This window comes from Parus major, chromosome 1A (assembly GCF_001522545.3).
Source record: "Parus major isolate Abel chromosome 1A, Parus_major1.1, whole genome shotgun sequence".
Lineage (NCBI taxonomy): Eukaryota > Metazoa > Chordata > Aves > Passeriformes > Paridae > Parus > Parus major.
The window spans coordinates 43,645,110-43,660,255 of NC_031773.1; the positions used below are offsets into that span (position 1 = coordinate 43,645,110).

General features: G+C 35.7%; 1 protein-coding gene across 3 annotated transcripts in view; it reads left to right on the forward strand.

The window, feature by feature from the left end:
- The window catches only part of CFAP54 (cilia and flagella associated protein 54), a 105,782-nt gene extending 94,660 nt beyond the window's left edge, over positions 1-11,122 (forward strand). For all 3 annotated transcript variants that reach the window (XM_015627290.2, XM_015627293.3, XM_015627292.3), the window contains 5 exons: positions 3,003-3,185; positions 4,268-4,374; positions 5,175-5,361; positions 6,720-6,797; positions 9,370-11,122. In XM_015627290.2, the coding sequence (XP_015482776.1) occupies positions 3,003-3,185; positions 4,268-4,374; positions 5,175-5,361; positions 6,720-6,797; positions 9,370-9,489 (675 nt within the window). In that variant the 3' untranslated portion in view covers positions 9,490-11,122. The remainder of the gene's footprint in view (positions 1-3,002; positions 3,186-4,267; positions 4,375-5,174; positions 5,362-6,719; positions 6,798-9,369) is intronic.
- Positions 11,123-15,146: the final 4,024 nt, after the last annotated feature.

A 15,146-nucleotide genomic window follows, 5' to 3' on the forward strand; every position in this document is an offset into this window, starting at 1 on the left:
GTAGTGTGGCTGGGGTGCACGGTGGGGTTCTCCATGTTCCTGCCCCTAGCGCCAGAGCGGGACTGGCACATACGGCTCTGACCCGGACCCGCTGCCTCAGGGCCACCGGAGCTCTGAGAGGTGGAATCAGCAATATGGTGACCCACAGGGGGCTGTGGGACACCAGGTTGACTGGCAAGGGGTGAACCAGGCCAGGTGCTGGAGATGGAGTAGTTTTACTGTATTTAATATAATATAATATAATATAATATAATATAATATAATATAATATAATATAATATAATAATTATATAATTATTAAATTTTTAAATACATGGATTTAAACATCTGTATAACTGTTAGTCTCAAGTGGAACATGGGCATGTGTCTGTTTAAATGTGTCTTGATAATTAAAAGAAAAGGGGAATTGTAGCAGAAGGGATTACAGGCAACCTTACCCCTGATGAATCACAGCTATATCCAATATGCATGAGTGTGATAAAAGGGTAGGTTGGCTGGTCAGGGGAGAAACTGAAGGACAGAACAGATGAGGTATGATCCAGAGGAAGGACTGACCAAACAAGAGAGAGAATTGCTGCTGTGAGGCCAGTCAGAGTCTGCAAGGGAAGCCTACAATGTAGGCTGTAGGCTGAGTCTGCTGGAGTTGGAGTCAGGATGGCTGAGTTGTGAGGAAGAATAAACAGGGATCTTTTCACATTGCATGAATAAAAGTGTGTCTCTTCTCTCATTTCTATCTTTAACATGCGGTCTGCTGCGACAACAGATCACTGTGGCTTATTTTTTAGTTATTTTATTCAGTATTAAATGGAAGGGGAGCCTTGAGGAGGGAGAACTTGGTATGTTATAACAATGAATAAAAATACTTCTGTGAAAGTAGCTTGTCTGGAGTTGGTGAACTTTCTACAGTGTTGGACAGCATATCATTACTCATTTCCCAACAAAGAGCTGACTGTGCCACTGAATAAATTGTAAATATATAGTGTGTGACATTTATAACAGCCATCATATATCAAAAATTATTTTACTGTCTGCTCTTTTTTTGACATAATTAGTATTACAGTATCCTAGAATAATAAGCTTCAGAGCTCACTGTCATGTTCATGACGGGTACAAGCTGCATAATCATGTGTTAACTTCACTGTTGTAGACAGCTAACAAGCATAAAACTCTTACTTTTTTTAATTCTAAGATTCATTGATTTTTATCACATTTTTAGAAGCCTTAACTATCCAGAAGGTTATAGATGTTATTTTAAAAATGTAACTGTAATTTATTACTGTGAGTTTTAACAGTACAAATAGACATACCTTTTGAAAGAATGATTTTTATCTATGAAGTTGTTTCGCTTACATCTATCTCTGTATTCTATTTTTGACTCTTAAAGGTCTGCTGACCAAAGAATCCAAATTACATTAGGTCTATAATTAAAATTCTGAGCCCTGTTACATTTTTCATGCTTGTTTTTTGTTCTGCTCCATGATAGTAAGTAGGACTGGAAATACTTAACTAAGACAGATTGTTTTCAGATTTTTGAGAAAGTTGAATAGACAAATGTTTTATGTATGATATTCAGCAACCCACCAGTTGGACAACAGCCATTGTAATGTCCTTCTTCAAAAAGATTCAATATGAATAGAAATCCAAAGGGTGTAGTTCAGGAAAAAAAACCAAAACATAACACACATTTAAGAAAGAAATATATAGCATAAAATGGGATTTTAAGAGCTCTAGTTCAGGGGCATATCATAAATTAGGTTCTTCCCATGTCCATATATGTGTTTTCTCCTAGTTTTGTTCGCAGTCCATGCTGGCAGGACAGTTGGGTGATTCATAACTGAATTAGAAGAGGGCTGTAGAAGGTGGGTCTTCCATGCACACCCCATGGCTTACCATGGGTTATGGCCACTGAAGCACATCCATGCGTTCGAATTTATGACTTCCACATGCCTGGATTCATTGTTACTTTGACTTCTACTAAAGTTTCATGTGGGATGGTGACTGGCTTAATGGCATAAGATTAGGTTATTGTGAAAAGTCCATCTTCTGTTCACTTGGATTTACTGCCCTGTAGTTGTCATACGCTGAATTTTCTGTAGAGAAAGTAGGTAAAATTCTCCATTTTTTCCGCCATGGACATTCAAAATTTGAAAAGAACTAACTCCCCAGAGAGCTGTTTTTAGTGTCCACATTTTTGAATCAATGATGGAGACATTAGGACCATTCCAAATAGTTTCCACATTACCTGAAAATGTGACTGGCCAGTCTTCTTTGCAGATAGAGCTATGTAATAATTTAAAAAACAGAGATGGTGTGTTACTGTTCAGCCTTTAAATCAAATATTTCACAATTTTAAGAAAAGAAAATGAATTTCACAATTCATTGGTTCATGAATGAATGTTGACTGACAGTATTCCTGCATTAATTCCCTGGTGAATGACTGCCAACAGTAGCTGTTTGATGAATGCCCTGCTAATGTTCCATATGTATTTTATAAAAATACAACAAACCCTCACAAATTAAGTGATTTAATTTTCAGCAGGTGTCATCCTTTGTTAGTTGCACAGCTGAGAAAACAGATAGGTAAACATAAATAAAGCATTAGTCTAACATTCAGAATCCTGTTTTAATTATCAATATGTATGCTTGACAAATTACTTTTTCATCACTAAATTTTGTATCATCAGTGTGCCAAATACCAGATTTTAGCCAAAACCACAATGCCATAATGATTTGAAGTGAAAGGCAACAGTCATTGTGACTGTGGGTGTCTCTAAGTCAGACTACAGACCCTTTGTATTACCTTTAGAAATGTGTCATCACATGAGCTTTGAAAAGTCTTAACTTGGTAAAAAGGACACTTTTAAAAACTACCCATTTACCTAAATAAACATATATTTATGCTGGAATGAAAGTCATACCAATTCCAGCAGACACTTGATTGTAACAGATTTTTCCTGTCTCACCACAGAAAATATAATTTAAACCTTTATTTTGTGTTTCAGGTGTCTCTTGATATTACTGAAATTGCATCATTAGTGTCACATGTGAGAGTAGCTTCTCCAGTTTCTGTCGCCACAGAAGATAAGCGGACAGAGAGTAGAGCAACAAATGCTTTGGATAAGGAAATTTACATTCAGTGGTATATTCCTTCTGTGGCAAAGCCATCAAACCATACAGAAACTAAGGTATAACTAGAGCAAAGCAGAATGCCCTGACAGTTTTTTGTTGGCAGGCCAAAACTCCACCTTTTTTTGTCCATATAGAGCTTCCAGGCCATACTGTACTCATCCCTGTTGTAAATCCCTGAAGTCTTTAAGATCTCCACTCTAAGTTTGGGTAGACCTGCATGATACATTTGAATAATAGTTTGGTGGGAGACTCTTGGAAAAGCAAAGATACACATGTACAGGGAAAATAAGATTTTATAAGCCTCATTTTCCTAAAAGATCAGACTGAACATGAAAAATGAAAGAAATGGGAGGGTTGCAGGAATGCCAGAGACTATGACACGGAATTTGTTTTATTTTCACACAAGGGAACAACATGTAGGTGAAATTTCTGCTACAGCAATAAAAATCCATGATCTCGAAGTTTTTGGCATAGCAGATCTGTTTCTAAATTTCTATTGGACCCATTTATCTTTATTAGGAAACTGATAGAAGCTCTCTGAAGTTAATGTAAATAATGTACCTTTTAATATGGTTTTGCAGGTTATTTTAGCATTAGCATACAGATCAGTAGAGGACATGGGACAAGTTTTAAAATCAAATAATGTATGAATGCCATATTCTTGACATTTTCTATATAGTCAAAATACTCAGCTACCATTAGGAATCATATTTTCAACTGCACTAGTAAGTTATTGCAGTGAAAGATGAGAATATTCTATTTAATTTTCTTATAATGATATGGCTTTATTAGATTGGTGAGTTATGCACACTTCATGGATTTAAACCTAGCATGATGACAGTCATGCATGTGATTGATGGGGATCAGGACAATGCTGGGATTTTCAAAGTGGCACCATAGGGTATACCTAATTTTTAAACCCATAGTAATTATATTCAATTTAATTAATTAAATTGATTTAAAGCCTATAAAAACTGAGTGGAGTACAAATTCATATGAAGTCACACTCCTCTCTTTTTTGAAGGCCAGTTATCTAAGGCTTCATCAGTACATTATATTTGATATTTATTGTATCTTGTATCACTGAAATAGCTCAGGTCTACTGCATTGCAGTTTACCCATTCTGTCTCTTTTATAGGTTTTGTTGCTTTATGCTTATAACATAAACCCTATCAAGATTAGCGAAATGACGGTTTTTACTCCAACGTCTGTGTTTTCAGGCCACTTGTGGATTCCATTGGCTAGGTAAATAATCACTGACTCTGTCCTGTTATTTCATGCTGTATTAAAGATCAATCAGCCATTTAGGATGAGAGAAAGTAAAGTGCAAAATATCAAAGAGCTGTAAATCTTTAAAAGCATTCATTTTTTCTTTTCAAAGATTTTTCACTGTAAAACCTGTAAGATGTCATACACAGTGTTAAACCCATCCAAGCAGTTGCTTTTTCAATGCATTTATTAGCATTTTAGTTTTGGTTCTTAAAGAACCAAGTAACATATGCTAATTATATTACACTGGCATAGCAATGTAGCAGCCATAAGAAGCACTCCCAGCAGTTATTCCCATTCTCTCAGTGGATCACCTACTTTCTCCATCCCATATGACAACCCTGAGGATGCAAGAATTTTTCTCAGTTGTAGCACCAGACTGACCTGAATTTTACATCCTTGTCATTTTTCATTATTTCTTCCTTGTCATTCATCTTGTCTTAACATTTTTGGAACTGCTTAGTGGGTGGATGAGAAGAAATAATGGGCAGCCTCTGCCACCCTTGTGCTGGTTGGATGAAAAAAACTTTTCTGAGAGACACATTCCTAAAATAATTCTTCCAATTTTTCATGTAAAAAGCTAATGCATTTTATATCTCCACTTTATTAAATGGAAAGCTTATTTTTGTAAAATTATGAGATCAGTCTTGAAATTAGAGAAAATGTAGAACCTAATCAATATGTATTAAAAGCTAGATCAGCCTAATTATAACCTGGAAACAACAAATATTGTTGTTTTATACCAATAATAATGAAAAAAACCTGTCTTCTTTTAGAATTATTTCTTTAAGGGAGAAATTGACTGATCTGAAGGAGCAAGTTGAAATAATGATGCAAGGTTCTAAGAGCTTTGCAACTTCACTACCAACAAGTTTTCTTACGCAAAGTGAAACTTGGAAAATAAGTCTTTCAGATAGACACAGAGTGAGTGATGTGCAAGTGCATCTTGATGAAAAAACAGAAGTAAGTGAGAACAGTTTGGCTTTTATATATGTTTGACTTGATTTAAGATATCTGTTTTGGGGAAATAAATGACAGGCAACTTGGAAGGCAGACATTAGGCTTCCCTCACCTCTTTAAAGAAAAGCTGAAATATTTTCACTCTCTATTTATTGTTTAACTTTTCCTAATATATTGCTTGTCACTTTAGGAAAAAAACCCAGACCTTTTCAACCTTCTACTTGAAAATACAGGCTACCTCTTCAGGTACATAGACTAGGAAACTGATACCTAATTTATAGTAATCTACATTTGAAAATCCTTGGCAGTGTGTTAAATCAGCTTGGTGATCAACCCAAAGTGTTTTTTAAGCATCAGTTACACATCTTCAATGTAAAATGGGTAGTGGTGGTTTCTCAAATAAGAACCTTCTAATAACGTTATTGAGAGATGACTAAAATTGGAACTGAATTTATTTTCATTTTCTCTGTGCCATCTTCCTCTTTTCTTTTCATTAGCAAGGTTGAATATGGTCCACAAGCCAAGTAAATCTCCCCACATACACACACACACAAAAGGTAATTTCAGAATTTTCCATGTGCTCCGTTTGAGATAATGTCATTGGAATAGAATGTTGCCGCAGCATAAGTGCGGCTTGATAAATGCCAAGGCAAAATAGACGTTTATTTTCAAAGTGGGAGACATTTATCATGTGACAGGATTCTCTTTATATCTATTATGTGAAATGATTAATGATGTAGAGGCTGTCATTTTGTCTGATGGATGCTGTGAAACAGTGACAGTTGTGCACTGTGCCATTATTACGAGGCTGTATTTTGACCAGCTTGGAGAACAAATGATATTTTGGCCAATCACTGTTTTCACAAGGGTAGATAGAGCTGTCCTTTAGTGGGTGTTTCTGATTACCTGAAGGTGTTTGCTCAAACTTTCATTAATATATGTCAGTAATTGGTAAAACAATGTTCAGAATACTAATAAGATTAACGTGCCATGCATTATACATGTATAAATATCATCTTGTCAGGATGTTTGTTTATCATATCTTCAGTAAACACATAGCAAAAGTATGCTCAGTCACTGGATTTAAAACCTGAACCAGGGGCAATTTTGCCTCAGTAGAAACTGCAAGATTTGGGCATTGTGTTTGTACAGGAAACACAACTATTTGTGTTGCAGAAAAATTATATTCATCAGCTATGATTTATTTTGCTGTAAATTCAACTGGAATAACCTAAAACTTGAATATTCTGAAAAATTTTCTAAGGCTGAGCCATCTGTTAGCTTATCAGAGGAGACTGATAGTATAACATATGTTTGTACTACACAGATAGTACAAGTTTTTTCTTGTTTTGTACCATTAGGAAATTGTTAAAAGGTGTTTATCTGAAGTCAAAGCACTGCTGTCTGATGTTCCAGCCCAATCCTCTCCATTAACTGAGGTATGTTGTTCTTATTAAGAGTAAAAATCTGCTTTCTAAAATAAAACAATTTAAATCAATTAAACTGAAACATGGATTACACCATTAAGCATCTTCCCATTTTTTTTTCTCATTGTTGGACTTTCTGTTTTAGTTTTATTTTATTATCTTTACAAATAAAATACAAATGTGCATGATTACAAACTGTGAATATCTTCACTGTTCATTAGAATCAACTTTTCATACCCATAAAAATGTATTAAAAGGGGATTTTTGCTCACAATGGTTAATACAGATTATCCACCACTCTCTGGTCATTGTTTACATAGGCTCCAGTGAATTTCCATGATGCAATTGCCAAATGCAATTTCTTTCCATTATTGCTTTTTTACAGTTATTCAGGCTTGATTATTCCATTTTCTTTAGCTTTCTCTGCCTTGCCCATGACATGTTTTGAGAGATAGCATACCATTTTTTGTCCATACTGTTGGACAAAACATCTTATTCATCCTGTTACCCAGTGCACTCAGTATTCCAGAGCAGACTGTGAGGACTGGCCCATGGTGGGTGCTGTTCAGTGTTCTCAGCCACTTGGGGACATCAGGAAAGGACCACAGCTGCCAGACTCAAGAGACTCAAGGGAGATTCTGGAATCCACTGGAACATATCACTCCCTCAACTAATCCTCAGATTTCTTGCCAGTATTGTTCACAATGCAATGATAATGGAAAAGGCATCCAGTGTACTCTCCCTGTCAGTCAGAGAGCCCTTCCTACCAGAACAGAATCTGAGTTTTATCTGAGAACAGTTGGGCTAGTGCCAGCAGGAGAGAGAATCTGTAGTGCTGTTCTGTGCATCCTGCAGTCCGGTATGCACTTCCCTTTGATACACATCGCACCATTCTTGTCACTTCTCGTTACCCATCCTGAAGTTCTCTCTCAAATGATGCCCAGGCCTTCATGTCACTCAATGTGGCTTTAGCAATGCATCAGAATACACCCATATCCCTTCTGCAAAGCTGGACTTTTCAGAGTCCCACTGAAGTGTCTTCCATGGTAGCAAGATTTGATAGATTCCTAGGGAAAAATACAGACAAACTTTTTCAAAGAATCATGGAAACTTTCTGGAACTGCTTAAATTCTTGTGGATTCCTTTCACCTTGTCTGCTTCTATTTGTGGATCTATGATGGAAGTGAGGGAGCAGATTTAGTGGTGTTCTTCTATTAGAACATCATAGAACATCTCATAATACGAATTTGATGTTTACTGCACTGTTTTATTCTCTCTAAATTCCACAGCAAACTAAAATGTTTCAATGGGTGGAACATCAAAAAGCTTTTTATCAGGAAGTTTCAAATATAAACTTCAAACTAAGATGCTTTGAGATATGGTAGTTTTGGTTGAGCAGCTGAAGCCTAATCCTTCAAGATGCTAAGTATCTTCGTTCTCCTCTGAAGCCAATAGAACTTGTAGGGTGCTTAGCACTTCATTATGTATAACATATTTCAAAGTAACATTTCCAAACTTTCATATAAGTTGTATGTGTGTGCATTACCCTGTCTCAGGCAGAGACAGAAAGCTCAGGGAGGGACTATGTACACCACAGAACAGTACATTAATTTGTTTTCAAGCATGCTGGAGAAGGCAGCAGATACATTTCTTATATGTAGTTTTTTCACCATTCCCCCCCCCCCCCCAAACACTTTTCTGTTGCTCATCTTCTGGTGAATTAATTGGACAAAGTCAGTTCTAATTTGTGGTCTTTGTTTTCTCATTGTATGAGCTGTCACACATCTATCATGTTTCCACTTTCTCTTCTTTGATACTGTTTTTTCTGTCTTACAGTGTTTTTGATTCAGCCCTGAACTATGTTTATAAATTGAAAATGTGCATTTTCATTGAATTATTCATTTAAAATTATTTGACTCTTCTTGTTTTAAGAATAAAAAAGGATTAGCCTGCATGTTTTAATGCTATTTAATGAATAGCTATGTCCTTGAGGGAGATAAAGTGTAGTTTGGAAGCTCCAATCTTAAATCTTAGAAGTAAATATATAAATAAAATAATTGCATTAAAAATTAACTTCCCTAGGTAGCTTGTTCCAAGTGTCTCTTTCTTCAAATTTTTTTGTTGATACCTAAATCAGTTAAATAGTTTTCTATGTTCAGTGGACGCTCAAACCAGTTTACCATTGCCCTTTATTTCACCTTTTACTGTTACCTCAATTCCTTCAGTTTCTCATCTTTGGAAGAGCCTTTCTTGCTGCTCTTCATTTTACCTACAGATGATCATGATAAACTCTGTGAGCAAGACTGTTCGTAAAGGTTTCCTCCCTTGAATCGTGTTTTACTAGTTTCCTGCCAGAGATGTCATTAACCACAAATTTATACCAAGGCAAGAAATATTTCTAATATTTCTTACCTATTGATTGCAGTTCAGTAATCTGGCTTTATATGGAACTATTGGTATATATGTGTATATATATTGTTATATATGTGTGTATATATATATATCTGTATGTTGGTATATATCTAGTTTTAGGCACCTCTAAGCTTAATAAAGTTACTCATTTGTTTTGTTTTTTTTTTTTCAGATCCCATTTGATGTTACTTTGCAATCAATAACAAATTTGGAAGATATGTTTGATCTTGCCAATGGATGTATAGTAACTGAAGCAAATCTTTTGGATTGGCTCATTTCTCTGCTTCACTAAATGCGATTTTGCAATAACTTAATCAGTTATTAGCTGAATGCTACAGACCTAGACTTAAGTTCTGCTGTTAATGAAACAACTTCATTAATCACACCAGGATTTGGCTCCTGTTATGTTTCATAATTTTCACTTTTAGCTTATTTCTAATTATTTAAGCATTAATAGTTTCTAAAATTAAAATAATTTTTAGGAATTTAATATTTTATAAGTAGTATTTTACAAGATTTTCTAGATTTTCAATAATTTCTTATTTAGAAAAGCTGAAGAGGTTTGTAGCCTTCTACCTCCTGCTACTAGATATTCCTTTTTCTCCTGAAGTTGTATTCTCATCAGCAATTTTTAAATTTCTTTTGCAGTTGGTATTGTTTCTGAAGTTGAGAATTTTTGGGGGTCTAAAGTCATCACTGAGTTTTTCTTCTGTTCATCTGTTTGGAAACTAGCTGTTGAGGGTGCAAGTGATCATTCAGATGTCTTCATAATTTCAAAAGCACTTTTTAAAAAAACAAAACCCCCACAACAAATAAACAACTCCTCCCCCCCAACAAGGCAGTACAAAGAATAAAATAGTACAATACAGAATATTTCATTTATCATCCTAAAAAGCTAAGGGAACCTTTCTGAATGTTGCTGTAAATATTAAAGTGCTCAAGAAACACAAATGAGTCCTAACAACAGCCACCTGAGGAAATATACTTGAACATATTAGAGCATCTCAATGCTCCAGTGATTGAGATGGAGAATTTGACGTGAACAAGTAAGTTAGCACACCAGAGAGGGGCCATAGCCCTTTGGTTTTGCTCACATCCCAAAGCCAGGCACTCCTTTGCTACTTACATTGATTTGTTTGCAATAAACAACAAAAAACCCCAGGACATTTTGGCAGGAATCCTGTGCGACTAGTCCTATAACTAGTTATGGTTTTGTATTTCCAGGAAAATTCAGCATTAATGGTTACCATTCCTGGGTTCATTTCCTGTGAAAAATGCCAGTCCCCCTTCACTTCAGTCAGGCATTCCCTGTAATGTAGCCCAGTGATTAAAAAAATAAACTTTTTTGAGCTATTTGGGAACTGCAGCTTTATCCTGGCATGTGCTGTTCAGAAAAATGTTACCTGGTTGAGTTTCTTTTAGGGAGGAAGAGGGAGAGAGAGGTAAGATTCTGAATAATGGGTATCTTAAATGTGATCAGTACAGGAAGAAAGGGAATAAAGTTTTCTTCTATTTTTTTTCATTCCTATAAAAGAAAGAAGTTTGGATGTATTTGCATTATGTGTAGCTGTTTAAAAGTTGTGCTGTTTTTTATTTTGTGTACACTTTTCTGGAAGAGGGTAGGTAGTAGGAAAATTGGAAGCATAATGATACTATGATGAAAAGGAATGAAAAACTGAGTAATTGATAAAGCAGTTATTTTTACAAGACAGTTTTAAAATTGAGTTAGTATGATTATTTAACTCGACTGCCTAACAGCCACTTTGGAGGAGACACTCCTTAGCATTATTTTTTCATTAAAAGAATTTATTGTTCTGCAGTTGTTCAAAAAGCAGGAAAGGTAAAAATTGGCATTACTCATTTTTCTTTTACAAGGAACAAGTAAGAAATTGCAGCTTTCTTGTTTTTTTTTTTTAAAAAAAAAACAGTCCAACCAAACAAGGTATTCTTTCTTTTGTTGTGCTTTATAAAAACTAAAAACCTATCTTTTTCTGTTTGGGGTCACCTTGAGGATTATCATAGGACTATTATGCAGCTTAATTAATATTTGTAAAACATGCTATAGCATCAGGTGAAAATGGAAGTAAAGTTCTGTTACAGACAAGGTGTTTTGTCAGTGCTGCCTGTCTGGACCTTGTTATATTTCCTATACTTGAAAAAGAAATATTAAATAAAAGACTTCACATATTCATTTAAAATACATTACTATACTTACTGTCCTATAATACATACTTTCTAAGATTTTTTTTTTGAAAGAACAATATTATCCTTTAACACAGCACAGTGAAATAATAACATTAAAACGTTGACCCCACTGTATCCATAGCAGCAGAATTTATTCTCATAAACACAGCATAAAGTATTCAATACAGGTTTCAGAAGAAGCATTGGAGAAAACATTTTTCTTTTAGCATATAATTAAACTCTTTAGTTAAAATCTGCTTGTATGGAGGGAAGCTCATATCTAAATGTCTCCAGTAATCACACAGAAAAAAAAAGTATAAAAGTAATTGCAAATTGTTTCTTGGTTATGTACTGCAGTAGTTGGGCATTTGTTTTGTTTTTTTTCCTTACCAGTAAATGGAGAGGAGGAAGGGGGATTTCACTATGTAAGGGAAGACCTTCCTGCTATAGGAAGTTCTTCTCTATGATCTGCCCCAACAATGCCAAAGAGTTACTTACCATATTGGCAGCTTTGAACCCCTGGCATGTTTACCAGTTCTCTTCAAATTTTAACTGAAATATTTCTTCATTCTACGTCTGTGGAAGGAATGGATAGCGCTTCCGTATCTGATAAATTGTGGGATGGGGCAAGGAGAGAGACAGAAGGGAGAATGCACTGTGGGGAGAAATTGAAAGATCCTGAAAAGAATGACATTTTATCTTCAGTGCATCCCCTTGGGTGAAGGACAAGAAAGACCTATGCAACACTAAAGAACAGTAGAAAGTGGTGTTTGGGTTTTTAAATGATTTTGGTATTTTCCACTGTGTGAACTGAATGAAGCAAAAATGCTGAGAACAAAACCAGCTTCTGGTCCTGTAATTAAAAATTGTATCATAAACAACATGCTAGAGATCAAATTGAATTTGAACAGGAGCTTAACAGTGAAAGGTCTGAATGGATTTTAGAATATTTCAGTTTTCAAATACTGTTTCAGCATTGTTTTAAGTTATATTGGTGCCTTGAAAGATGTTCTATATTCAAGGCATTCACAGGATTTCTCATGCCTACAAATGTATAAAAACTTGAAATTATTTCTGGTTAAATTAATTTTATGATGTGGAAATCAGTAATTTCACACAGATTTATCCAACTGTATGTGACTGGCTTTTAAATTCCACTACAGCTCCAATTCACAATAATTTTTTGTTGTCCAAAGTATATATCCATTTTCTGAATGACATCAATCTAACAAAATAATCCTAGTAATTAGCCTCACTATGCCTCAGTTTCTTTATCTGAAGATAACAGTAATCCCCCATCAGTGAGGGATTTTAAGTTTTCTGCATCAACATTTGGAAAATATTTTCAGATCCGGGAATGAAAGAGGAAGGCTATTTATATTATTATTCAATTGAGACACGCTGAAAAGGGAACAGTCATTTGTTTCCAGTCCATTTTCAGTGAAATCCAAGAAGGAAGATTCTTTAAAAGAATAATGATGGAGTTAGAATTAATTGTTGGCTAATATCCTGAACTAATTAAGCCAGCAGAGAGATCCATTTATGCTTGCCAAAGGTTTTCTTTGAGTTAAAGATACTGAGAACATCATTAAATGAGGGAAGTGAAAATATGAAGCATAGGTTAATCTTTAAAATAGAGTGGGTGAAAGGGTCCAGAGGCAAGTGCTGAAGTCAAATATTTACCACTGCAATTTAATTTTCCACTTTGAAGCCCCAGAGATAATTAGAATTATTCTCATTTGTCTACAATCTCGGCATGATTTAGGATTCTACTTAATGTGCAAAGAAAAAAAGGAGGACTGCACTGAAGCAAATGGCACCAAAACTCTCGGTGCAGAACCAGAATACGCTACCTAAGGAACAGCCATGAGCTGACTGAGCCAGCCCTGTAGTCCTGTGTGGAGGGTGAAAGTCTGTGAAAACACAGAACTCCTACAGGGCTGGTTTAGCTCCTGGCCAGACATTCAGAGTTGAAAAGTACATTTGAGCAGCCACCAAAAAATTTCAATGCCCTAGGCAAAGCTCCTTGCTTCTTGGCAGTGACACGTCATTCCCCGTGAATTCTGGCATCATACAGCTACTATACAGCAGAGCTAGCAGTGAAAGTCAAGATTCTGTCTATGCTACGAAATTACTGTATATGTGTTAGCATCATACAATGTGCAGTCTATTAATTAACTCTGGTACAGTCCTATGATTCCACTACCAAATGGGATAATACCAACTTTGAAGTGGTTTTCAAACTGCTCTAAAAAAATTCATAAAGAAATTCAGGCCTTTTTTTTCCCCTAGTGTCCTGACTGGTCATATTCCCCTGGAACTCTTTGGCTCATCCTACAGAACCTAATGTCACCGTCCCTACAATGAAAACCTTGTTTATGGGCAAAGAGGAAATCTGTGCATGTTTAAAGGCAAAAATGTATTAGCATAACTGGAATCTTAGCCTAATCCAAGAACTGATATTAATCCAGGTCTAATTATTATGGGAAAAGAATACTTTTATATGTTAAAATTTTAATAATCGTAGTAATAATAGTTACAATTATCATATAAACTATTATTGCCTCTCTTCACCTGTGCATTGCTCACACTTCCACTGCTTTTACAGTCTTGCACAGAGGCCTTCCAGCACCAACACTGCTTTGGCTTTAAGGGTTGGGCTTCTAGCTATAGTCCTTTCCCCGAACAGGATACACCAATGTGTCCCAATGGACATATACCAAGCACAAGCACAGCACAGGCAACTGGCACAAAAAAATACCAGCAAAGGTCCTACTAGTTGGAAAAACTGATTTAATTGATTTAATTCTGTTACAGAATGAAGCATAACATGCTGATCATGTTTACTTAAAATCCCCTAAATTGTTAATTGTTCAAGGCTTCAGGGCTTGTCAGGCAGGTGCTCACCGTTGTGCCTGTAAAAACAGCTATGCTCCACAGTGAGGAGATAAAGAAAAAAAGCCAGAGGATATGGTTGTGGTAAAGAAAAGGCTTTAGATTCTCTCTGTACCAAAGCATAACAAGTAGGAATGAAAAACAAGCAATGTCCTCAGAAGTGAAACAAGATGGGTTTAGCAGAAAATTAGTACTATAAAGTGGAGTGAGGATTGAATACTTGCAGGAATGCGGTGAATCCCTTACCACTCAGCTGAGAAGGCAGGTAATTGAAGATACAAATTATGACTAATGATTGTAATGAGGATTAATAGATGCAATAAAGACATGATCCTCATTGCTGTAGGGAAATAATGGCATTTTGTGTAACAGTGGCATGATTTCTTTTCTCCTGATTCTGAGTTCACTTATACAGACTAGATATTAAATGAACTTGGAAAATCAGAAAAAGAAAGTAAATCAGGCATTTCAGCTCGACTGGTTCTGAGGGTACACAGGGTAGAGGCAAATATCTACAGAAAGTTTTGCTACAGGTTCCGTGTCTAATATACCTTTAAATTTAGTATATAATTTTGTGTTTAGGGGTAGAAAGCAGGAGTGCAAACACATATTACCTTAAAGGAAATGCTACCTTTTATTTTACCAGATGAAAATAACAAAGAAGTCCCTCCTTCTGTAAAAATCAGCATGACCAGGATAACAGTTGAACTGCAAGTCAGGAAACAGATGCAGCAATTCTCTATTAGTTGGTGTTACTAGAAGTAATGTATTAACTGCTATCACTTATTTCGCTCTGTCGCCATGCTATGCCCGTGTCCCAGATGTACGGACATTCCAGATGCCGGCTGTGCTGGATGCCTTCTGCTCAGC